This window comes from Solea solea, chromosome 4, assembly GCF_958295425.1.
Source record: "Solea solea chromosome 4, fSolSol10.1, whole genome shotgun sequence".
In the NCBI taxonomy this organism is placed as follows: domain Eukaryota; kingdom Metazoa; phylum Chordata; class Actinopteri; order Pleuronectiformes; family Soleidae; genus Solea; species Solea solea.
The window spans coordinates 527,501-553,237 of NC_081137.1; the positions used below are offsets into that span (position 1 = coordinate 527,501).

The 25,737-nt window shown below is 42.6% G+C and overlaps 3 protein-coding genes across 11 annotated transcripts in view; 2 read left to right on the top strand and 1 right to left on the bottom strand.

The window, feature by feature from the left end:
• LOC131458289 (stromal interaction molecule 1-like) overlaps positions 1-8,676 on the top strand; it is a 17,088-nt gene extending 8,412 nt beyond the window's left edge. For 3 of the 4 annotated variants that reach the window (XM_058627256.1, XM_058627257.1, XM_058627258.1), the window contains 5 exons: positions 2,417-2,517; positions 2,638-2,873; positions 3,663-3,749; positions 4,716-4,779; positions 6,808-8,676. In XM_058627256.1, the coding sequence (XP_058483239.1) occupies positions 2,417-2,517; positions 2,638-2,873; positions 3,663-3,749; positions 4,716-4,779; positions 6,808-7,255 (936 nt within the window). In that variant the 3' untranslated portion in view covers positions 7,256-8,676. The remainder of the gene's footprint in view (positions 1-2,416; positions 2,518-2,637; positions 2,874-3,662; positions 3,750-4,715; positions 4,780-6,807) is intronic. The other variant, XM_058627259.1, reaches the window with a different exon arrangement.
• Positions 8,677-18,744: 10,068 nt separating this feature from the next.
• On the bottom strand, positions 18,745-24,293 carry LOC131458594 (inhibitor of growth protein 1 homolog). Of its 3 annotated transcripts, none has more exons than XR_009240112.1 (4): positions 24,204-24,293; positions 23,173-23,260; positions 20,720-20,813; positions 18,745-19,878 (listed from the first exon to the last, which is right to left on the bottom strand). XR_009240112.1 is itself a non-coding variant. In XM_058627780.1 (4 exons), exon 4 carries the CDS (start codon positions 19,869-19,871, stop codon positions 19,440-19,442), a length of 432 nt encoding a protein of 143 aa, XP_058483763.1. In that variant the 5' UTR covers positions 19,872-19,878; positions 20,720-20,813; positions 23,173-23,260; positions 23,779-23,912; the 3' UTR covers positions 18,764-19,439. The 3 variants fall into 3 exon arrangements, 2 of the variants coding, with proteins under 2 accessions (XP_058483763.1, XP_058483762.1); XM_058627780.1 differs by lacking the exon at positions 24,204-24,293 and adding an exon at positions 23,779-23,912 and having other exon boundaries at positions 18,764-19,878; XM_058627779.1 differs by lacking the exon at positions 24,204-24,293 and adding an exon at positions 23,779-23,912 and having other exon boundaries at positions 18,764-19,878; positions 23,173-23,307.
• dub (duboraya) lies at positions 20,635-25,461 on the top strand. 4 transcript variants are annotated; one of them, XM_058627770.1, is made up of 8 exons: positions 20,635-21,250; positions 21,372-21,452; positions 23,038-23,130; positions 23,219-23,290; positions 23,760-23,822; positions 23,906-24,160; positions 24,236-24,607; positions 25,321-25,461. In XM_058627770.1, exons 2-8 carry the CDS (start codon positions 21,447-21,449, stop codon positions 25,348-25,350), a joined length of 891 nt encoding a protein of 296 aa, XP_058483753.1. In that variant the 5' UTR covers positions 20,635-21,250; positions 21,372-21,446; the 3' UTR covers positions 25,351-25,461. The 4 variants fall into 4 exon arrangements, with proteins under 4 accessions (XP_058483753.1, XP_058483756.1, XP_058483751.1 ...); XM_058627773.1 differs by having other exon boundaries at positions 23,222-23,290; XM_058627768.1 differs by lacking the exons at positions 20,635-21,250; positions 21,372-21,452 and adding an exon at positions 21,503-22,721.
• The last annotated feature ends 276 nt before the right edge of the window (positions 25,462-25,737 follow it).

Sequence of the window (25,737 nt, forward strand, 5' to 3'; positions counted from 1 at the left end):
AGAGACAGAGCGCTGAGGGACAACTGCTGCAGGCCAGAGACAGGGTGAGACACATGAGACACTGGACACATGAAACAATGACACATCAAAGTCCAGTATTATAACATCAAGAGACAGAGCGCTGAGAGACAACTGCTGCAGGCCAGAGACGGGGTGAGACACATGAGACACTGAGACACATGAAACACTAAGACACATCGAAGTCCAGTATTATAACATCAAGAGACAGAGCGCTGAGAGACAACTGCTGCAGGCCAGAGACGGGGTGAGACACATGAGACACTGAGACACATGAAACACTGACACATCGAAGTCCAGTATTATAACATCAAGAGACAGAGCGCTGAGAGACAACTGCTGCAGGCCAGAGACGGGGTGAGACACATGAGACACTGAGACACATGAAACACTAAGACACATGAAACACTGACACATCGAAGTCCAGTATTATAACATCAAGAGACAGAGCGCTGAGAGACAACTGCTGCAGGCCAGAGACGGGGTGAGACACATGAGACACTGAGACACATGAAACACTAAGACACATCGAAGTCCAGTATTATAACATCAAGAGACAGAGCGCTGAGGGACAACTGCTGCAGGCCAGAGACAGGGTGAGACACATGAGACACTGGACACATGAAACAATGACACATCAAAGTCCAGTATTATAACATCAAGAGACAGAGCGCTGAGAGACAACTGCTGCAGGCCAGAGACGGGGTGAGACACATGAGACACTGAGACACATGAAACACTAAGACACATCGAAGTCCAGTATTATAACATCAAGAGACAGAGCGCTGAGAGACAACTGCTGCAGGCCAGAGACGGGGTGAGACACATGAGACACTGAGACACATGAAACACTAAGACACATGAAACACTGACACATCGAAGTCCAGTATTATAACATCAAGAGACAGAGCGCTGAGGGACAACTGCTGCAGGCCAGAGATGGGGTGAGACACATGAGACACTGAGACACATGAAACACTGACACATCTAAGTCCAGTATTATAACATCAAGAGACAGAGCGCTGAGAGACAACTGCTGCAGGCCAGAGACGGGGTGAGACACATGAGACACTGAGACACATGAAACACTAAGACACATCGAAGTCCAGTATTATAACATCAAGAGACAGAGCGCTGAGAGACAACTGCTGCAGGCCAGAGACGGGGTGAGACACATGAGACACTGAGACACATGAAACACTGACACATCTAAGTCCAGTATTATAACATCAAGAGACAGAGCGCTGAGAGACAACTGCTGCAGGCCAGAGACAGGGTGAGACACATGAGACACTGAGACACATGAAACACTAAGACACATGAAACACTGACACATCGAAGTCCAGTATTATAACATCAAGAGACAGAGCGCTGAGAGACAACTGCTGCAGGCCAGAGACGGGGTGAGACACATGAGACACTGAGACACATGAAACACTGACCCATCTAAGTCCAGTATTATAACATCAAGAGACAGAGCGCTGAGAGACAACTGCTGCAGGCCAGAGACAGGGTGAGACACATGAGACACTGAGACACATGAAACACTAAGACACATGAAACACTGACACATCGAAGTCCAGTATTAAAACATCAAGAGACAGAGCGCTGAGAGACAACTGCTGCAGGCCAGAGACGGGGTGAGACACATGAGACACTGAGACACATGAAACACTGACACATCGAAGTCCAGTATTATAACATCAAGAGACAGAGAGACAACCGCTGCAGGCCAGAGACTGGGATGATGAAGATGGTGGTGATGATGATGGTAATGGTGATGATGATGATGGTGATGATGGTGGAGATGATGATGAAGATGGTAATTAAGATGATGATGATGAAGATGGTGGTGGTGATGATGAAGAGGGTGATGATGGTGAAGATGGTGATTAAGATGATGGTGATGATGAAGATGATGATGATGATTAAGATGATGGTGATGGTGATGATGGTGATGGTGATGATGAAGATGATGATGATGGTGGTGATGATGATGATGATGGTGATGATGGTGAAGATGGTGGTGATGATGAAGATGATGGTGATGATGGTGATGGTGATGATGATGATGATGATGAGTGTGATGATGATGATGGTGATGATGATGATGATGATGAAGATGATGGTGATGATGATGATGATGATGATGATGATGAAGATGAGTGTGATGATGATGATGATGATGATGATGGTGATGGTGATGATGATGAAGATGATGGTGATGATGATGATGATGATGAGTGTGATGATGATGATGATGATGAAGATGAAGATGAAGATGATGATGGTGATGGTGATGGTGATGATGATGGTGATGGTGATGGTGATGGTGATGATGATGATGATGGTGATGATGATGATGATGATGAAGATGAAGATGATGCTGTGGTTCCAGGCAGAGAAGATAAAGAAGAAGAGAAGTTCTCTGTTTGGAACGTTCCACGTGGCTCACAGTTCGTCTCTGGATGACGTCGACCATAAAATCCTGTCAGCCAAGTGAGTGACCTTTAACCTGGTGGATAAATAGTTCTCATATCATGAGCTTGTGCTCTTAATTTGAAAGTAATGAATGCATGAAGTCAGGCTCCGCCCCTGTCTCTGCCCCGCCCCCTGCAGACAGGCGCTGGCTGAGGTGACGGCAGCGTTGAGGGAGAAGCTCCACCGCTGGCAGCAGATCGAGTCCATGACAGGTTTCTGTTTGGTCCATAATCCGGGTCTGGGAGCTCTGGCCGCTGCACTCAACCTGGACCCGTCCATGCTCGGCCTGCGACCTCCGACCCCTCAGCACCTCATCCTCTCTGATGACCTGGACGACATGGACGAGGACATCCTGTCCCCTGGGACGCTGCAGTGTGAGTTACAGACGGTGTATTCATCCGCCGCTGAAGATAGTCCCGATCAACACGATCCAGTTTCTGTTTCAGCACGTTTGCTTTCTGGACCCTGAAGGTTAAAGGGATAGTTCTGGATTTTAGTGTTTATGCTAGATTAAATCTATGATATTTTAAGAACGTGTTCACGTCTTTATCTCACTGTGAGACGGACTTTTCTAACAGGAAACTGAAGTTTGTAAACCACTCACTCTCCCACACCAAACCCCATAGAGAAAATCAGTGATTTTAACATCACAGCACACAGGAGTTGTTGATCCACTGCTGCCTCCAGCACTAAGTTCAAATGTCTTATTCTGTTAATTCGGCTTTTAAAATCCTTTTTTGCATTTATTTGAAGTGACACAAAGTGACCACACGAGGCAGCAGCAGACCAGCAGCTCCTGTGTCCCCGCAGCTAAAATCACTGATTTCCTCTATGGGCTTTGGTGTAGGAGAGTGAGTGGTTTACAGTGAACTATCCCTTTAACATTTACTGTAACTATAGTGAAACTTGCTCATTAAAAATATCCTGAGTTGTTTATACTAAAGGGAGAGTATGTGCATCAGCAGGGACTATTTCCAGCGGTAGACTAATCCACGCGTGTTCATGGAGGTGAAAGATCAACGCGAGAAAAATAACCGGTGGAACTGTCCTTTAACTCAGCTGTTTCTTTGGGAAGTCACCTGACCTCTCCCTGGTCTCCACCCCCTCTCCTCTCATTGGTTGTCTTTTCTGGGCATCTCTCTCCTGATTGGCTCTCCCTGCAGACGCAGCGTGGCAGATGGACCGGCGAGTGAGCGACCTCTGGCCCCTGAGTGGCATCGCAGACACACAGTCGCCATGGAAACACTCTGGTTGGCCCCTCCCTCCCTCCAGCCCCCCCTCCCCTTCCCTCATTGGTTCACTCCTCTGCACTCAGTCAGGGTTCACACTGGTCCTGAAAAAACAATAAATGAATGAATGAATTATTAATTTAAATAAAAGTTAAGTTTAGATTAATTTCTTTTAGTGTAAACAGGAAACTTTACTGTTTATTTCAACACATTTAAAAGGAGCACTTCATGATTTTTGAAGTGTGGTTTAAATTATAAAAGTGAAGTTTGTGAACCGCTCACTCTCCCACACCAAAGTCCAGAGAGAAAATCAGTGATTTTAACATCACACACACAGGAGTTGTTGATCCACTGCTGCCTCCATCACTAAGTTCTAATGTCTTATTTTGTCACTTCAGCATTTGAAATCCTTTGTTCAGATTTACCTCAGTGACACAAAGTGACCACACGAGGCAGCAGAGGACCAGCAGCTCCTGTGTCCCTGTGAGCTAAAATCACTGATTCTCTCTGTGGGCTTTGGTTTGGGAGAGTGAGTGGTTCACAAACTTCAGTTTGCTGTTGCTAAAGTCTGTCTCACAGTGAGATAATGACATGAACACATTCTTAAAGAGATCGTGGACTTAAACTGATGCACATTAGATTTTTGTATGAAGTACAAAAGGTTGTGAACTCCTCTTGCACCTCCTCTGCTCCTCCTCTCCCCTTCACTCTGTCACCACCTCACCTGCTTCCCCTCCTCGTCACTCATGTCCTCACCGGTCGTTCACAGTGAACCTTCTCGTCGTCTCAGCTTCAGCACAGTCTGTAAAAAACACTGAGACACAGAAACTGTCTGCAGAATAAAAGTAGAAGTAAAAATAAAAACTGAAGCTGAAGCCGATGAATGAACTGATTTAACATTTTCCTTTCATTAACACGCAGATAAAAACTGTGATTCTGGCTTTTCAAAATAAAACCACTAAGTCCCTCCCTCTCTCTCTCCTGCAGCTCAGAGTCTGACGCCCCTGCGGCAGAGGCGAGGAGACCCCGGTCTGATGTTCAGCTCTCAGAGGTTGGTGGAAGGGCGGGGCTTACCTCCTCAAGAAGGGTGTGGCCTGCTATCATCGGCCCGCCCCCCTAGTGGGCGGCAGAATCGCAGCCACTCCATTGGCCAGCTGGAGTTCCTCCCTGTGCCCGCCCCCTCTCTCTCCTCCTCCCTCTCTCACCCCTCACTTGGCCCCGCCTCCTCTCCTCACCTCCCCGCCTTCTCCTTATGTCCTCCTCGTCCGTCGTCCTCCTCGTCTTCCTGCGCTGAAGGCACCGCTCATGTCTCTGCTCTGCTCTTCCAGTCTTCTTACTTCCACTCTCTGGAGGCGTCGTGCAGCCTCCCGCCTGCAGGGGGAGCTGTGGCAGGTCAAACACGGCGTAGTCGCTCCGGCAGCTTTGGGTATCTCCTCTCTGTTTTGCCGCAAAGATGCCGATTTTCAATCAACCATGTAACGTTTGAATATGTGTGCTTAACGAAACTAACAAAACAAATAACCAGCAATAATTTATCATTTACAAAATAATCGGGAAGAAAAAACGTTATCATGGTCGTTCGTTTTGTTTCAGTGTACGTGTGAGAACTTGCACGTAATGTTTTGTACGTCAAAAAACATAAACGTCTTAGTTAAGTAAGATGTCAAAAAACTTCAAAAAAAACGTAACAAAAAATACCGAAAAGCAAATGCCATGAGGAAATTTGCTGGTTGTTAACGCAACTAATTCAGCAAACACAACTGCAAAAATCGCAACATTAGACTTTGTGCTCGGTGTGAATCGCAGGGGTTGTGATGTTTGCGTAAATAAGTCGTGAGGATCCAGCGTTTACCCGAGGATTTGGGGCTCATTCAAAATCAGGGAGTCAAAATTTAAGATACTTTGATTCAAAAAAATCCGAATTTATTTTTACATGCGCTGATTGTGGTGCTGTTTTATGGGCGGTCGCGATTGACGTGGTTTCAGGGTGAAATTTCCTTCTCTTCAGATTCTCTTCTGTACTGAAGCTCAATTCATTTTTTTTGGAGAAAATCTTCGTCCCTCTCGCTCCTTTATCGCATTTTCACTTCTTATCTTGTCACCTCTTTTCATCCTTTATGTTTCCTCATCTCCACATGACTGTGTATTTTCCTGTTTTTTAATTCAGAATTTCACAAACTTTTAAGTACTTTGTCGTCGCTTAAACGGAGCCGGACACAAACTAGCGTTGTTGTGACTTATTAACATGGGATTTGAAAATAAAATTACAACAACTTTAACAGAATTAATCTTTGTCTTAATGTCCCACATGTTTGCTACAACTGCTAACTGCTGCTTGCTAATGTGAGCTAACTTTGATAATAAGCAAGTGTTAGCATGCTAACAAGCTAAATTCCTAGTTAAGAAAGGGAAGTTTTAATGTATGAGATAGCACGAAACGTGTATTAGTGCACAAGTTAGCAAACCCACCTATGACTCTAACAGTTAACTAATTTAACCAGCATGCACTTGTGCAAACAGAATTTTGAGGATGCTGCATTAAGTTTGTAGTCAGAACTTGGAATTTCCAACTCGAAGTATAGTTAGACGTCAAAAAACGTCAAAGTACAGTAAGACGTCAAAAAATAGCAAAGTACAGTAAGACATCAAAAAACGTCAAAGTACAGTAAGACGTCAAAAAACGTCAAAGTATAGTTAGACGTCAAAAAACGTCAAAGTACAGTAAGACGTCAAAAAACGTCAAAGTACAGTAAGACATCAAAAAACGTCAAAGTACAGTAAGACGTCAAAAAACGTCAAAGTATAGTTAGACGTCAAAAAACGTCAAAGTATAGTTAGACGTCAAAAAACGTCAAAGTATAGTAAGACGTCAAAAAACGTCAAAGTATAGTAAGACGTCAAAAAACGTCAAAGTATAGTTAGACGTCAAGAAACGTCAAAGTATAGTAAGACGGCAAAAAACGTCAAAGTATAGTTAGACGTCAAAAAACGTCAAAGTACAGTAAGACGTCAAAAAACGTCAAAGTATAGTTAGACGTCAAAAAACGTCTCCTGCTGACTTGTTTTTCCTCTCCATCAGGGACATTATGAGCCGCTCTGACTCTGACTCCTCCCTCGCTCTTTCTCCTGGCGAATTACGAGGTCCGCACACTCCAAAGCCCTTCCTCATGTCATCCAGGTTCCACCCCCTTCACGGCCCTGGCTCTGGGTTTGGAGGAGGAGAAGGAGGAGGAGGAGGAGGAGGAGGAGGAGGAGGTCTGGAGAAGAGCTCCAGCCTCGGGGAGCTGAGGGGAAGTCCCACCTCCGTCCTCGCCTCGTCCAGCTCCACCCGCTCCCTCTGCATCGCGTCTGACGCCGCCAACAGTCTGGCGTCCTCGTCCTCCGCCTCGTCCACTTCATCGGGAGGTCGCGGGACGTCAAGGAGGAGCCCGGCGGAGGAGGACGGCGGCGAGGAGAGCGAGTCGTCCAGCTCCAGGAGGAGACACGCTTTTGATAAGATCTTCAAGAAGAAGCAGGGGCGTCACTGACAAAAACACCTCACTCTGCTTTTACAGGTTTCAGGTCCACGACAGACGTCCCTCACATGAAGAGGGACGGGTTAAAGACAAGGGACGTTTGATGGATTTAAAATGATTGACTTTGGGGGAAAGAATTCTGTTTTCTAACTTTTTCCATTCATGAAACAAGTGGGTGTGGTTTGACACAGCTTTGGTTATTGTCTGAACACGGACAGTTGAGGTTTTTATTTTTTGACGTGTTGTTGAGCATCAAGAATCAGCCTGACACATTTTAGCCACTGAGCAAAAGACTCTCCCTCACCAAATGCTGCTGGTCTACTGCTGCCTCGTGTGGTCACTTTGTGTCACTGAGGTCAATCTAAACTAAGGAGTTCAAATTTCTGAAGTGACAAAATAAGACATTTGAACTTAGTGATGGAGGCAGCAGTGGATCAACAACTCCTGTGTGCTGTCATGTTAAAATCACTGATTTTCTCTGTGGACTTTGGTGTGGGAGAGTGAGCGGTTTACGAACTTCAGTTTCCTGTTGGAAAAGTGCGTCTAACAGTGAGATAAAGACATCGCAGACTTGTGTTGATGTTGATTTTATCAAATAAAAAAGGCTCAAGTAACTGTAAACTGAAGTTAGTAAACCACTCACTCTCCCACACCAAAGCCCATAGAGAAAATCAGTGATTTTAACATCACAGCTCACAGGAGTTGTTGATCCACTGCTGCCTCCATCACTCAGTTCAAATGTCTTATTTTGTCATTTCGCCTTTTAAAAATCTTCAGTCTCATTTACCTCAGTGACACAAAGTGACCACACGAGGCAGCAGTAGACCAGCAGCTCCTGTGTCCCCGTGAGCTAAAATCACTGATTTTCTCTGTGGGCTTTGGTGTGGGAGAGTGAGTGGTTTACAAACTTCAGTTTCCTGTTGGAAAAGTCTGTCTAACAGTGAGATAAAGATGTGAACATGTTCTTAAAGACATCGGAGACTTAAACTGACGGAGATGTGATGACACAAGTGTATTTTGAAGGGGATTAAATGTGTTAAATAGCCTAGTTCTTAACAGCAGGGGGCGCTCACAGCAATCAGCTCTGACTGTGTGTCAGTGACTCAGAGCCAGTTTTTGAAAAACCTGAACTGTCCTTTTATTGTTTTATGCCAATTTTATAACAGGCACAATTATTATTAGTGTTATTATTATTATTGTGGTTATTAATATTATTATAGTAATTATTATTATTATTATTTTGTTACGTGATTAAAGTGTGAAGTTGAAAATGAAGATGAGTCTCTGCTTTTATCAGGAGATACACAAAAAGGAAAAACGGTGATTTTGTCACTTGACGTTTGTTGTTGTTGTTGTTGTTGTTGTTGTTGTTGTGTGTCAGTGGGTAAAATAATAAAGTGAGTCCAGGGAGTTTTCACGGACATGAACTTCAACATTCCGGCTGCAGAGATTCAGACACTTCTTGTCTCTTTGTGTGGACTGAACCTTTAAAACTTGTATTTGACACAGCACAACTTCAGATTGTGATGACATCGATCTGCTCGTTAAAGTGATTCTACAAAATGTTTGAAAGGATTAATTACAGGTGGAGCTGCTCCTGCACAAACACACACTGATTTAAAAGCCTTTGTGTACTTTCCGTGACTTGGTACATTCCACTCCACCCCTCTGTGTCGATCTATTTGGAATGTTCCACTTCCTTTGTCGGAGGCGGAGCTTCTTCTGCGCAGAGACAGAAACAGCGAGAGGACGAGGAGCAGCGGGAACAACCATGTGGACAAACATGTGGACAAACATGTGGACAAACATGTGGACAAACATGTGGACAAACATGTGGACAAACGTGGTAACTGCTGTTTAAAATGATCCACACATTTCTTAGATTCTCTGTCGACGCTCTGTTCACACCTGCTGTTCAGGTTACACCTGCTAATGCTAACGTGACGTCACTGCTTCACAACAAACACACGTGTGTTGTCATTGTGACAGTATGTCGTCAAAACTGTCCAAATATGAACTCTCCGAGTGTAGTATGTCCTCAAAAACGTCAACATATAAATTGTCCACATATGTCAAAGAATGTCCTCAACACAAACTGTCAATAGACCATTAAAACTGTTCACAATGAGTATCTAGTCTGGCCAGTAGCAGGTTAGCTGCTGCTAATGTGACGTCACTGCTCCACAGCAAACACATGTTTTCAGAAAAGTGACTTAGTGTCAAATATGTCATTATGTAGTATGACGTCATAGTGTCAACAACTGTCCCACATGTCCTCGTATAATATGCAGAGGTGGGTAGAGAAGCCAAAAAAATGTCTCAAGTAAAAGTACTGTTACTTTAAGATAATAATTACTCAAGTAGAAGTAAAAATACTCATGAAAATAATGACTTCAGTAAGAGTAAAAAAGTACGCAGAGAAAAGACGACTCAAGTACTCAAGTAATGAGTTTCTCCGGATTTATTTTTGAAATATTCAGAGCAACACAAATAGTACAAAATACACACAATATAATATAAAACAACAATGTTTAAATGTTAAATAATAAGATTTTAAATAAAACAATAAATACGGCCTTTAAAATAGGAAGAGAAATAGATCGCACATGTAATAAAAAATGAAGTAACGACCGTCACTTAGCCAAATGGAACGGCGTCAAAGTAACGTTCTTTCTTCAAATATATACTCAAGAAAAAGTAAAAGTACGTTGCAATAAAACTACTCAAAAAAAAAACTAAAATTACGAAAAGATCCAAAAAGGTACTCATGTATTTGTAGTGGCGTAAAAAGTTAAACTATGAACTGTCGAAAAGTGTCCTAGTATAGTATGTCCTAAAAAAATATCTTTATTATTTAGTAAACTGTCAAAAATGTCCAAATATAATACATCAACAAAAATATATGTCACTATACCATTAAAACTGTTTAAAATGAGTATCTAGTCTGGCCAGTAGGGGGCAGGTTAAGTAAAAAAACTGTTGAGGAGCAGTAGTTTAGTAGAATTTCAAAATAAAAGTGTCTGTGTTGATATGGATCAATATATAGTTGACAATAAAAAGGTTTTCCTGTGTTTTCCTCACATTTCTTCACTCATTTACTGCAGTGAGCACATTTGAACACTTTAAAGTGGACACTGCTTTGTCTCATCATGTCCTCTGACTGAAGACCTGCAAACAGCTGCCGTTAAAGGCACAGTTCATGTGTTTTCAAGTCATTCCATTCACAGTCGTCACTAAATACATCAGAATCCTCAAATGTTTTCAGGATTTTTAAAGTCTTTGTAACTGATCTACAACTTTGTTTGGAGCAGGACCAGGAGCCAGGAGCCAGGACCAGGACCAGGACCAGGAGCCAGGAGCCAGGACCAGGACCAGGACCAGGAGTAGCTGGAGGAGGACGAGGAGCAGCGGGGACAGGTGTGTGGTAGCTGCTGCTTAAAAATGATCCGCACATTTCTTAGATGTTCTGTTGACGCTCTGTTCACACCTGCTGTTAACATCCGACCTGAGGGATCCGATCACAGGTGTTCAGATTACACCTGCTAATGCTAACGCTAATGTGACGTCACTGCTCCACATGTAAACACACACACCTTTCATTTCTCTTTCTTTGTTAAAAGGAACAAAGAAACCGGAAAATGTTCAACATTTGTAAGAAAACTAAAAACAATTCATCGATTATTAAAGTATTTGACAATTCCTTTAGTAATGGTTTAATTATGCAGTAATCGTTGCATTTCTACTTGGTTTATATTTTTAAAAATAATTATCAGAGACACCATGATGCGATTTATCGTGATATTTGCAATAAACTGTATAAATAAATAAAATAAATACATTTTCATTTATTTATTTTTAATGACGTTTATTTGTAACATCAGTTAAAAAAAAAATACACTAAAAAAAAGAAAACGCCATATTTCACTGTATTAGTTTTTCTGCTAATAATTCTCTCAAACAGCGTCACATCCTGTGTGTAACCGTAGCAACCACAACAACATTAGCTGCACGTAAAGTCACACTATTGTATCGACGCAGTTTCACGTCAGACACTGGAGACGCATCTGAGCCTCGTCGCATTTACACTTGTGTTCAGTACATTTTCTGGAGCAAACCATCACTCTTTCACCTGTGATTTCATCCCCTCACACGGACGTTAACAGCACTTGTCAACAGAGCCTCTGTTTAATGTGTTCACATCATTTTTACATTGTTAACAAGTGAAAACTGTGGACGAGTCAAAGTGACAACATTCAATCAATAAATACACCATTAAATAAAGACTCACATGTGTCTCACATTCATTCATTCACATTGGAATTAAATACAGAAATGTCTCATTGTTAAATGTGTCATTCATTCATTCATTCTCAATTCATTTGATGTAAAAAAAAAACCATAGAATTACTTAAAGACTATTTAATGAATTATTTCATGACTTACTGCAACACAGGACCATGAATTAATTCATTAAATAGTGAAGAAGTTATGTATGTTTTTTACATCAAATGAATTTGGTATTTGAATGAATGAATGACACATTTATTAATGAGACATTTATGTATTTAATTCCAATGTGAATGAATGAATGTGAGACACATGTGAGTCATTATTTAATGGTGTATTTATTGATTGAATGTTGCCACTTTGATTCGTCAACAGTTTTCACTTGTTCACAATGTAAAAATGATGTGAACACATTAATCACACAGAAGTCTCATTCATGTGCTCATCATTTTGAAGCAGCAGTTACTGGACACCTGGACCCAACTCAGTGGTCAACAGTCCAGGGAGTGAACCCCTATCATTTTTTTTGTCTTTTTATGGCATTTTTATGGCATTTTTTTGGGCCAAAATGTGAAATAAAATGTTATAACCCCCTGCTGTCATCTGTGCGGGGGGCCGGGGGAGCACAGCCCAGCCCCGGCCCCAGTTTGGCCCCGGCGCCGGGGCCAAGTGTTCGGAGCATGCTGGATTTGAACCAGCCACAGCCGGACTGGCACAACCTCCTCGCGGTTGCGAACCAACCCACCACGCCACGAACCCTTTGGAGGTTTGGGAAGGAGCTCCGGGCGTTTTTGAGTCTTCACTTTGGCTGTGGAACCTTAAACCTTGACGTATAAAGGAATTGAACCGTCAACGTCAGGACTGAAAGGCTGCTCTCTAACCAGCTGAGCTAACTGTCCACACTCTTCCTCAGGTTTTCTGACACCTATTCAGTCTCTGTGTAGAATATTGGGCTTAAAAAGTTGCTTCATCTAAGATTTGAACCTCTGACCCCAGGAACTCCAGTCTTTGTCTGAACCACGTGAGCTATTTGTCCTCACACACTTCTTCTTCAACGTTGGACGACTTTCAATAACAGATGAGCACAAACATGACTTCAGCGAGACCTCAGACTGATGAAGTATTTAAGGATACATGTCCTCCATAATGGGCCAAACACTTGGTGTAGTGGTTAGTGCTCTTGCCTTTGAAACAAGAAGACCTGGGTTCGAGACCCAGTTGGAACAAGGATCTTTGTGGAGTTTTTCATGTTCCCCCCGTGTGTGTGGCTTTTCTCTGCGTTCAGTCCAAGAACATGCAATATGGGGATGAGGTTAATCGTTCACTCTAAATTGACCTGGTCAATCAGGGCTGAGGTCTGTGAAGTCATAAGTAATCTACTATTGAAATACTTCCAAAGAGTGAATGGTTGAATGGTTGATTGTCTCTAAAGCTCCACACACACAAAGGTTCTTGTTCCAAGCGGGGCTCGAACCCGAGTCCTCTCGCTTTAAAGGCAAGAGCACTAACCACTACACCAACCATGTAGCCCCTCGCACAGGACAGACATTCTTAAATATTTCATCAGTCTGATGTTTTTTTGGAGTCATGAGTTCTATTATTGAAAGACTTCCAAATTGGCTGAAAAACCAATCAAGGTCAACTAGCTCACATGGTTCAGACAAGGACTGGCGTTCCTATGGTCAAGGGTTCGAATCTTACCTGAAGAGAATGGAAATTTACCTCATCACTGTGTTGCATGTTTTGAATGGCCTGGCGAACAGTCCAGGGTGAACCCCGCCTATCACCCTATGACAGCTGAGCTTGGCACAGCAGCACCCATGACAAAGCGGTAGACGATTGATGGACTGTGGGAGGAAGCCAGAGAACCCAGAGAAAAGCCACGCACACACGGGGAGAACATGAAAAACTCCAGAAAGACCGTTGTTCTGACTGGGTCTCGAACCCAAGTCCCCTCGCTGCAAAGTCAGGAGCACTAACCACTACACCAACCATCTTGTCCATGATGAGGGACAGACATTGTTAAATATTTCATCAGTCAGACGTTTTTTTGGAGTCATGAGTTCTATAATTGAAAGACTTCCAAATTGGCTGAAAAACCAATCAAGGACAACTAGCTCACATGGTTCAGACAAGGACTGGCGTTCATATGGTCAAGGGTTCGAATCTTACCTGAAGAGAATGGAAATTTACCTCATCACTGTGTTGCATGTTTTGAATGGAGTGGCGAACAGTCCAGGGTGAACCCCGCCTATCACCCTATGACAGCTGAGCTTGGCACAGCAGCCCCCATGACAAAGCGGTAGACGATTGATGGACTGCGGGAGGAAGCCAGAGAACCGGAGAAAAGCCACGCACACATGGGGAGAACATGAAAAACTCCACAAAGATATTTGTGCCAATTGGGTCTCGAACCCAGGTCTTCTTGTTTCAAAGGCAAGAGCACTAACCACTACACCAAGTGTTTGGCCCATTATGGAGGACATGTATCCTTAAATACTTCATCAGTCTGAGGTCTCGCTGAAGTCATGTTTGTGCTCATCTGTTATTGAAAGTCGTCCAACGTTGAAGAAGAAGTGTGTGAGGACAAATAGCTCACGTGGTTCAGACAAAGACTGGAGTTCCTGGGGTCAGAGGTTCAAATCTTAGATGAAGCAACTTTTTAAGCCCAATATTCTACACAGAGACTGAATAGGTGTCAGAAAACCTGAGGAAGAGTGTGGACAGTTAGCTCAGCTGGTTAGAGAGCAACCTTTCAGTCCTGACGTTGACGGTTCAATTCCTTTATACGTCAAGGTTTAAGGTTCCACAGCCAAAGTGAAGACTCAATAACGCCCGGAGCTCCTTCCCAAACCTCCAAAGGGTTCGTGGCGTGGTGGGTTGGTTCGCAACCGCGAGGAGGTTGTGCCAGTCCGGCTGTGGCTGGTTCAAATCCAGCATGCTCCGAACACTTGGCCCCGGCGCCGGGGCCAAACTGGGGCCGGGGCTGGGCTGTGCTCCCCCGGCCCCCCGCACAGATGACAGCAGGGGGTTATAACATTTTATTTCACATTTTGGCCCAAAAAAATTCCCTAAAAATGCCATAAAAAGACAAAAAAAATTATAGGGGTTCACTCCCTGGACTGTTGACCACTGAGTTGGGTCCAGGTGTCCAGTAACTGCTGCTTCAAAATGATGAGCACATGAATGAGACTTCTGTGTGATTAATGTGTTCACATCATTTTTACATTGTGAACAAGTGAAAACTGTTGACGAATCAAAGTGGCAACATTCAATCAATAAATACACCATTAAATAATGACTCACATGTGTCTCACATTCATTCATTCACATTGGAATTAAATACATAAATGTCTCATTAATAAATGTGTCATTCATTCATTCAAATACCAAATTCATTTGATGTAAAAAACATACATAACTTCTTCACTATTTAATGAATTAATTCATGGTCCTGTGTTGCAGTAAGTCATGAAATAATTCATTAAATAGTCTTTAAGTAATTCTATGGTTTTTTTTTTACATCAAATGAATTGAGAATGTGAATGAATGAATGACACATTTAACAATGAGACATTTCTGTATTTAATTCCAATGTGAATGAATGAATGTGAGACACATGTGAGTCTTTATTTAATGGTGTATTTATTGATTGAATGTTGTCACTTTGACTCGTCCACAGTTTTCACTTGTTAACAATGTAAAAATGATGTGAACACATTAAACAGAGGCTCTGTTGACAAGTGCTGTTAACGTCCGTGTGAGGGGTATGAAATCACAGGTGAAAGAGTGATGGTTTGCTCCAGAAAATGTACTGAACACAAGTGTAAATGCGACGAGGCTCAGATGCGTCTCCAGTGTCTGACGTGAAACTGCGTCGATACAATAGTGCGACTTTACGTGCAGCTAATGTTGTTGTGGTTGCTACGGTTACACACAGGATGTGACGCTGTTTGAGAGAATTATTAGCAGAAAAACTAATACAGTGAAATATGGCGTTTTCTTTTTTTTAGTGTATTTTTTTTTAACTGATGTTACAAATAAACGTCATTAAAAATAAATAAATGAAAATGTATTTATTTTATTTATTTATACAGTTTATTGCAAATATCACGATAAATCGCATCATGGTGTCTCTGATAATTATTTTTAAAAATATAAACCAAGTAGAAATGCAACGATTACTGCATAATTAAACCATTACTAAAGGAATTGTCAAATACTTTAATAATCGATGAATTGTTTTTAGTTTTCTTACAAATGTTGAACATTTTCCGGTTTCTTTGTTCCTTTTAACAAAGAAAGAGAAATGAAAGGTGTGTGTGTTTACATGTGGAGCAGTGACGTCACATTAGCGTTAGCATTAGCAGGTGTAATCTGAACACCTGTGATCGGATCCCTCAGGTCGGATGTTAACAGCAGGTGTGAACAGAGCGTCAACAGAACATCTAAGAAATGTGCGGATCATTTTTAAGCAGCAGCTACCACACACCTGTCCCCGCTGCTCCTCGTCCTCCTCCAGCTACTCCTGGTCCTGGTCCTGGTCCTGGCTCCTGGCTCCTGGTCCTGGTCCTGGTCCTGGCTCCTGGCTCCTGGTCCTGCTCCAAACAAAGTTGTAGATCAGTTACAAAGACTTTAAAAATCCTGAAAACATTTGAGGATTCTGATGTATTTAGTGACGACTGTGAATGGAATGACTTGAAAACACATGAACTGTGCCTTTAATGGCAGCTGTTTGCAGGTCTTCAGTCAGAGGACATGATGAGACAAAGCAGTGTCCACTTTAAAGTGTTCAAATGTGCTCACTGCAGTAAATGAGTGAAGAAATGTGAGGAAAACACAGGAAAACCTTTTTATTGTCAACTATATATTGATCCATATCAACACAGACACTTTTATTTTGAAATTCTACTAAACTACTGCTCCTCAACAGTTTTTTTACTTAACCTGCCCCCTACTGGCCAGACTAGATACTCATTTTAAACAGTTTTAATGGTATAGTGACATATATTTTTGTTGATGTATTATATTTGGACATTTTTGACAGTTTACTAAATAATAAAGATATTTTTTTAGGACATACTATACTAGGACACTTTTCGACAGTTCATAGTTTAACTTTTTACGCCACTACAAATACATGAGTACCTTTTTGGATCTTTTCGTAATTTTAGTTTTTTTTTTGAGTAGTTTTATTGCAACGTACTTTTACTTTTTCTTGAGTATATATTTGAAGAAAGAACGTTACTTTGACGCCGTTCCATTTGGCTAAGTGACGGTCGTTACTTCATTTTTTATTACATGTGCGATCTATTTCTCTTCCTATTTTAAAGGCCGTATTTATTGTTTTATTTAAAATCTTATTATTTAACATTTAAACATTGTTGTTTTATATTATATTGTGTGTATTTTGTACTATTTGTGTTGCTCTGAATATTTCAAAAATAAATCCGGAGAAACTCATTACTTGAGTACTTGAGTCGTCTTTTCTCTGCGTACTTTTTTACTCTTACTGAAGTCATTATTTTCATGAGTATTTTTACTTCTACTTGAGTAATTATTATCTTAAAGTAACAGTACTTTTACTTGAGACATTTTTTTGGCTTCTCTACCCACCTCTGCATATTATACGAGGACATGTGGGACAGTTGTTGACACTATGACGTCATACTACATAATGACATATTTGACACTAAGTCACTTTTCTGAAAACATGTGTTTGCTGTGGAGCAGTGACGTCACATTAGCAGCAGCTAACCTGCTACTGGCCAGACTAGATACTCATTGTGAACAGTTTTAATGGTCTATTGACAGTTTGTGTTGAGGACATTCTTTGACATATGTGGACAATTTATATGTTGACGTTTTTGAGGACATACTACACTCGGAGAGTTCATATTTGGACAGTTTTGACGACATACTGTCACAATGACAACACACGTGTGTTTGTTGTGAAGCAGTGACGTCACGTTAGCATTAGCAGGTGTAACCTGAACAGCAGGTGTGAACAGAGCGTCGACAGAGAATCTAAGAAATGTGTGGATCATTTTAAACAGCAGTTACCACGTTTGTCCACATGTTTGTCCACATGTTTGTCCACATGTTTGTCCACATGTTTGTCCACATGTTTGTCCACATGTTTGTCCACATGGTTGTTCCCGCTGCTCCTCGTCCTCTCGCTGTTTCTGTCTCTGCGCAGAAGAAGCTCCGCCTCCGACAAAGGAAGTGGAACATTCCAAATAGATCGACACAGAGGGGTGGAGTGGAATGTACCAAGTCACGGAAAGTACACAAAGGCTTTTAAATCAGTGTGTGTTTGTGCAGGAGCAGCTCCACCTGTAATTAATCCTTTCAAACATTTTGTAGAATCACTTTAACGAGCAGATCGATGTCATCACAATCTGAAGTTGTGCTGTGTCAAATACAAGTTTTAAAGGTTCAGTCCACACAAAGAGACAAGAAGTGTCTGAATCTCTGCAGCCGGAATGTTGAAGTTCATGTCCGTGAAAACTCCCTGGACTCACTTTATTATTTTACCCACTGACACACAACAACAACAACAACAACAACAACAACAACAAACGTCAAGTGACAAAATCACCGTTTTTCCTTTTTGTGTATCTCCTGATAAAAGCAGAGACTCATCTTCATTTTCAACTTCACACTTTAATCACGTAACAAAATAATAATAATAATAATTACTATAATAATATTAATAACCACAATAATAATAATAACACTAATAATAATTGTGCCTGTTATAAAATTGGCATAAAACAATAAAAGGACAGTTCAGGTTTTTCAAAAACTGGCTCTGAGTCACTGACACACAGTCAGAGCTGATTGCTGTGAGCGCCCCCTGCTGTTAAGAACTAGGCTATTTAACACATTTAATCCCCTTCAAAATACACTTGTGTCATCACATCTCCGTCAGTTTAAGTCTACGATGTCTTTAAGAACATGTTCACATCTTTATCTCACTGTTAGACAGACTTTTCCAACAGGAAACTGAAGTTTGTAAACCACTCACTCTCCCACACCAAAGCCCACAGAGAAAATCAGTGATTTTAGCTCACGGGGACACAGGAGCTGCTGGTCTACTGCTGCCTCGTGTGGTCACTTTGTGTCACTGATGTAAATGAGACTGAAGATTTTTAAAAGGCGAAATGACAAAATAAGACATTTGAACTGAGTGATGGAGGCAGCAGTGGATCAACAACTCCTGTGAGCTGTGATGTTAAAATCACTGATTTTCTCTATGGGCTTTGGTGTGGGAGAGTGAGTGGTTTACTAACTTCAGTTTACAGTTACTTGAGCCTTTTTTATTTGATAAAATCAACATCAACACAAGTCTGCGATGTCTTTATCTCACTGTTAAACGCACTTTTCCAACAGGAAACTGAAGTTCGTAAACCGCTCACTCTCCCACACCAAAGTCCACAGAGAAAATCAGTGATTTTAACATGACAGCACACAGGAGTTGTTGATCCACTGCTGCCTCCATCACTAAGTTCAAATGTCTTATTTTGTCACTTCAGAAATTTGAACTCCTTAGTTTAGATTGACCTCAGTGACACAAAGTGACCACACGAGGCAGCAGTAGACCAGCAGCATTTGGTGAGGGAGAGTCTTTTGCTCAGTGGCTAAAATGTGTCAGGCTGATTCTTGATGCTCAACAACACGTCAAAAAATAAAAACCTCAACTGTCCGTGTTCAGACAATAACCAAAGCTGTGTCAAACCACACCCACTTGTTTCATGAATGGAAAAAGTTAGAAAACAGAATTCTTTCCCCCAAAGTCAATCATTTTAAATCCATCAAACGTCCCTTGTCTTTAACCCGTCCCTCTTCATGTGAGGGACGTCTGTCGTGGACCTGAAACCTCTAAAAGCAGAGTGAGGTGTTTTTGTCAGTGACGCCCCTGCTTCTTCTTGAAGATCTTATCAAAAGCGTGTCTCCTCCTGGAGCTGGACGACTCGCTCTCCTCGCCGCCGTCCTCCTCCGCCGGGCTCCTCCTGGACGTCCCGCGACCTCCCGATGAAGTGGACGAGGCGGAGGACGAGGACGCCAGACTGTTGGCGGCGTCAGACGCGATGCAGAGGGAGCGGGTGGAGCTGGACGAGGCGAGGACGGAGGTGGGACTTCCCCTCAGCTCCCCGAGGCTGGAGCTCTTCTCCAGACCTCCTCCTCCTCCTCCTCCTCCTTCTCCTCCTCCAAACCCAGAGCCAGGGCCATGAAGGGGGTGGAACCTGGATGACATGAGGAAGGGCTTTGGAGTGTGCGGACCTCGTAATTCGCCAGGAGAAAGAGCGAGGGAGGAGTCAGAGTCAGAGCGGCTCATAATGTCCCTGATGGAGAGGAAAATGTCACATTGAAATCCATTCAAATTGCACTTTTCATCTCACTTCCATTAAAGCATAATGCATTTGATTATATCATGGATGGATGGACGGGTTTCAGTCTGGGCTTTTGCCTTGGAAGTGATCATTTTTACTACTCTCCACCAGAGAGTGTTTTTGGACTTATTTAGGGAAAATATTTGCTATCTCCACTACATGACACTTTCAACATACTGTACTACTGTATGTCAACATACTGTACGAAGACATTTTAGTCGACGAGCTACCTGCTGCTGCCGTTCTTTAGGTTCTCTTAGAGCTTTTGACTGTTTACTTTTAACATTGAACCCAAGTCTTCAGTTTCAAGTTTCTTCAAGTTTCATTTGTTTGTCTTTTTGTCGAAAAAACTTTCGAAAAACTTGAACCAAACCTAACGCCTTATCTGTGGTTGTGAACAAAGATACCACTCCATGAATTCCTGGTGCATTTAGGATTGTACAGAATCCCCTTGAACCGGCTGAGATACCTGCTCACACAGGAACTCACACACTCTGAATACTGGACTTTTAAAATTAAGTTGATCAACTTAAATGTGAATATTTTTCTTGTTTCTTTGCTCCATAGAACAAAGAAATCATTCAAACTGAACCATTTTGACGGTTTTGACAAACGCTGATCACACAACTTTGTAAACCACTCCTACATCAAAGTACCAAAGGATGAAAGTCCAGGTCAGGATAATCAGGTCTGGTTTGTGTCTGATGTGATTCATGATTGTCAAGAGTCTTTCCTGTCTCTGTTATTGACAGACGTTGTGTAACGTCTAACGTCTCAGGGACATTCATCTCACCTTATAAGGTGTCCTCCTCCATAACGCAGTCTTTTTCCTGTTTCACTCTTCGTCTCAAAACACCCACGTCCTGCGTCTCTGCCCGGTGTCTCTTCTGAACAAAAAAGTCACACACGTGAAGAAATGCAAAAAGAAGAAATGAAAGAAGACAATTTCTCTGCTCGTGTTACTCAACTTCCCCTCAGAGCAACGGAGACAACAGCAGACTGGGGGACAACAGCAGACTGGGGGGACAACAGGAGACTGGAGGACAACAGCAGACTGAGGGACAAGAGGAGACTGGGGGACAACAGGAGACTAGAGGACAACAGGAGACGGGGACCACAGGAGACTGGGGGACAACAGGAGACTGGAGGACAACAGGAGACTGGAGGACAACAGCAGACTGGGGGACAACAGCAGTCTGAGGGACAACAGGAGACTGAGGGACAACAGCAGACTCTGGGGACAACAGCAGGACTAGTCCTCATTGTCTCACACATAAAAGTTAAATCAGTCGACTTCAGTCAATTCAGTTGAACCTCTCAGTGTGTATGTGTGTCTCTCTCTCACTGTGTGTGTGTGTGTCTCTCTCTCACTGTGTGTGTGTGTGTCTCTCTCTCACTGTGTGTGTGTGTGTCAGTAGTGACTCTGTTCTATATTTAACCTGCAGGCTGCTCGCCCCCCCCCCCCCCCCCCCCACACACATACTTGTCATAAGTGAAGTTGTGGAGAGACGACGAGCAGGATGGAGGTAAAACTCTTCTAACTCTACTGTGTCTGTGTGTGTGTTATTTGTGTTTCCTCTGAATGAAGTTGCTCTCTGGACAAATTTCAGATTTTTTTACATGAAAGTGTCTGATTACAGTGTTTTTACCACATTATAGACCATGTTATAGACCGTATAACATGATTAAAACGTGGTGTATAACTTATAGACCACGTTATAGACCATGTTATAGAACATGGTTGATTTCTTATAATCCATCATAAATTTCAGATCACATGCCGGGTGTCAAAGTTTTACAACGGCACTTAAACGCACCGCACATTTTAAATCCATAAATGTGACTCTTTGTTTTAAATGTAAAAATAGACTTTAAACAGGTTTTATTGACACATATATGATTTTATGTACAACTAAATCCATAAATGTGACATTTATGATGTTTTAGAAATAGATAGTAAATTATAATAAACAATAGTAAATGAACACACATTTTAACAGTAAGGAGCTGTGGCAGCAAAGGATCATGGGAGATGGAGCTGTTGATATTTGTTGACTGTGGTGAATTTTATTTTCTTTTAGAAACGGTATCATCTATAATCTGTTTCTTTAAGTACAAACAACAGGTGCTTTTATTTTGAAAAACAAATGGCATGAACACACACACACACACACATAACCACAGAGGGAAAGAGGAAGTGGTTTAACGGTTGCGTTTCTGCCTGGTGTGTGTGTGCGTGTCTGTGTGTGTCTGTATGTGTGTGTATTCAAATCTTTGCGAGGACAACTTTAAGGGCTTTTTTTAGGGTTAAGACCTGGTTTTAGGATCAGCACTTAAAAGGTTGTAATGGTTAAGGTAAGGGTAAGGTCTATGGGTGTCCTCACTAAGATATAAAAACAGGTTTGTGTGTGTGTGTGTGTGTTTCATTATCTGTTGAATGTCAGCGATGTGAGACATACAACTAAAATGGACACACACATCAACCCTACGTCAACAGCTGTTAGTGTGTGTGTGTGTGTCTGTGTGTGAGAGAGAGTGCTTGTGTGTCTGTGTGTGTGTGTCTTTGTGAGGACGGAAAAACCCAGTCTATAAACCACAGGAAGTGAAGACATTTTGTGAAATGTAAGGACAATTGTGCATGTCCTCGCATTTAAAAATGGACTGTTTGTGAGTTAAGGTTAAGATTAAGACAATGGACTGTCCTAAACCTAATTCAAACACTTAAACCTGGTCTTAACCCCATTATATTACAGGACTGGATTTTTGTCCCCTTTATGAAGACATGTCCCCATAAAGTGAGTGTGTTTGAGTCAGATTTGGGTCCCCATAACACAAGTGATACCAGAAACACACACACACACACACACACACAGATGAGCAGCTGTCGGAAGACATCAGGACACATGTCCGCCCTGACAAGGTCAGAGCTGCCACAGACAGGAAGTGACCTCGCGACCTGAAACACACCTGGGGGGTGGAGAAAGGAGGAGTCACACCCTGGACAGGTCACCTGTCCATCACAGAGAATGAACCACGGCGTGTTTCTAACTCCACACACATACACACAAACACCGGGATTCGAAGCATTGACATTTACCCTCCCTCCCTTAGGAGGAGGCTCCTCCCCGTCGCTCTGTGGCTGAACTGGCAGGAAGATTCAGAGACTCAGCTCCTGCACAGGAAGACGCTGCAGGACAACAAACCGTGAGTAGTGATGCGCACACACAAGCACGCACGCACACGCACCTGTGTGACAGTTGTTGTTGTTGTTGTTGTTGTTGTTGTTTTTAAGCAGGAGAAGCCGGTCAGACGACGACCACCTCGCTCCCTACAGCTGCCAAAGACACACGGAGACGAACACGAGGTGAGACAGGAAACAACCTTAAAGAGACAGGAAACAACATTAAAGAGACAGGAAACAACCTTAGAGAGACAGGAAACAACCTTAAAGAGATAGGAAACAACCTTAGAGAGACAGGAAACAACCTTAAAGAGACAGGAAACAATATTAAAGAGACAGGAAACAACCTTAAAGAGACAGGAAACAACCTTAAAGAGACAGGAAACAATATTAAAGAGACAGGAAACAACCTTAGAGGGACAGGAAACAACCTTAAAGAGACAGTAAACAACCTTAAAGAGACAGGAAACAACCTTAAAGAGACAGGAAACAATATTAAAGAGACAGGAAACAACCTTAGAGGGACAGGAAACAACCTTAAAGAGACAGGAAACAACCGAAATAGCCTTAGAGAGACAGGAAACAATCTGAGAGAGACAAGAAACAACCTTCAACCAACCATAACAAACTAAAACTGTGTGTGTATGTGTAGACTCCTGATGTCACCTCACCTGCCAAATCCAAGAGGAACTCAGCTCTGATTGAGAAGCTTCAGGTGAGTGGAAGAGACTTCTGCTGGTGACATCACGGTGACATCACTGTGACATCACTGTGGCATCACACTCTCTCTGTGTGTAGGCCTCCCTCGCTCTCTCTCCCTCGGCTCAGCTGCCGTCACCAAAGAGTCCTGGCTTCAGGCTGCGGCCTCCATCTTTCCCCCCGCCCTCACCTGGCTCCGCCCCCGTGACCACGGTAACCACAGTAACCAGCTCGTCCACACCAACCCCAACCACACCAGTCCCTGACTCTCCAATAACCGAGGAGGAGGGTCCTACTTCCTTTGAAGCCCCTCCCACCGTGGTGGAGGGATCCATCCTGTCCAGCATCAATAAGGTCAGACACATTTCTTTCTTTTTTAAATCGACACAACACAAACCTCACTCTGTGCTCTGATTGGTTCTTCTCCAGAGTCGAGCTCGTCACTCCATCAGACGACGCCCTCCGTCCCGTCGCCACAAGAAGTCCAGCAGTGGAGAGGAGGTCAGTGTCGACAGTGGAACAGAAGGAGGAGGAGACCAGGAGGACGTCTTTAAGACAGATGATTCAATGTGTCCTGAAAAAAAAACAATCCACAAAAACGACGAGTCAAAGACTGAGACCAAAGCAGAGGAGGAGAAGAAAGAGGAAGGAGACAGATCTCCATCAGGCGGAGAGGAGAAGGAGCAGGTGCAGGAGGAGGAGGAGCAGGTGCAGGAGGAGGAGCAGGAACAGGAGCAAGAGCAGGAGGAAAGTTCTGGAGAAGAAACAAACAAAGAACATGTGACAGAAGAAAAGACTGAAGTGAGTGTTTGTTACATATTTAACTTAAGTTTTAATAAAAAACATCTCAACACAACCTCAGACACAACACAACCTCAGAGACACAACAAAACCTCAGAGACACAACAAAACCTCAGAGACACAACCTCAGAGACACACAACACAACCTCAGAGACACAACACAACTTCAGAGACACAACACAACCTCAGAGACACAACACAACCTCAGAGAGACACAACACAACTTCTGAGACACAACCTCAGAGAGACAACACAACCTCAGAGACACAACACAACTTCAGAGACACAACCTCAGAGACACAACACAACCTTAAAGACAACCTCAGAGACACAGCAAAACCTCAGAGACACAACACAACCTCAGAGACACAACCTCAGAGACAACCTCAGAGACACAACACAACCTCAGAGACACAACACAACCGCAGAGACACAACACAACTTCAGAGACACAACCTCAGAGAGACAACACAACCTCAGAGACACAACACAACTTCAGAGACACAACCTCAGAGAGACAACACAACTTCATAGAGACAACACAACTTCATAGAGACAACACAACTTCAGAGACACAACCTCAGAGAGACAACACAATTTCAGAGACACAACCTCAGAGAGACAAAACAACCTCAGGGACACAACACAACCTCAGAGAGACAACACAACCTCAAAGACCAACCCTCTTTCCTCTTCACGTTTGTTGTTCACAGGAAATGACAGGTCAAAGTTCGGCTCGTTGAGGACTCAAACGTTGAATCCTGCTGCCATGATGACACCTGGGAGTGGGCGGAGCTTGCAGCGTGAAGCAGAAGTCTGTGCAGATGAACGAGCTTCTTTGTTTTGTAAATAATGACTTTTGTGTGAACATGAAGGAAAGTCCCTGTCCTTGTTTTTAACACTTTGAGACTAACGTTGTCTTCTGTTGCGTCTCTGATGACGATGTTTATTTAAAGCTCAGGTCACAGTGAAACACTGAAGGTTCAGAAGAGTTCCCCCTTTAATTTTAACACAAAACTGGATTTTTATTTTTTTCTTTAACTGCACAGACCGTTTTTGCCTTTAAGTCTGAAAGAGAAATAAAAACACATATTTTTACTAAAGTGATGTTTTTCTTTAACGTCCTGTGT

What these genes read in the sequence shown, in the direction of transcription:
- dub (XM_058627768.1), top strand. Translation starts at nt 22,701, where the DNA reads ATGAAGACATGTCCCCATAAA. An exon ending in CTCTGATTGAGAAGCTTCAG is followed by an intron (nt 23,823 to 23,905) that starts GTGAGTGGAAGA and finishes CTCTGTGTGTAG; the next exon opens with GCCTCCCTCGCTCTCTCTCC. An exon ending in TGACAGAAGAAAAGACTGAA is followed by an intron (nt 24,608 to 25,320) that starts GTGAGTGTTTGT and finishes TGTTGTTCACAG; the next exon opens with GAAATGACAGGTCAAAGTTC.
- LOC131458594 (XM_058627780.1), bottom strand. Translation starts at nt 19,871, where the DNA reads ATGAGCCGCTCTGACTCTGACTCCTCCCTCGCTCTTTCTCCTGGCGAA.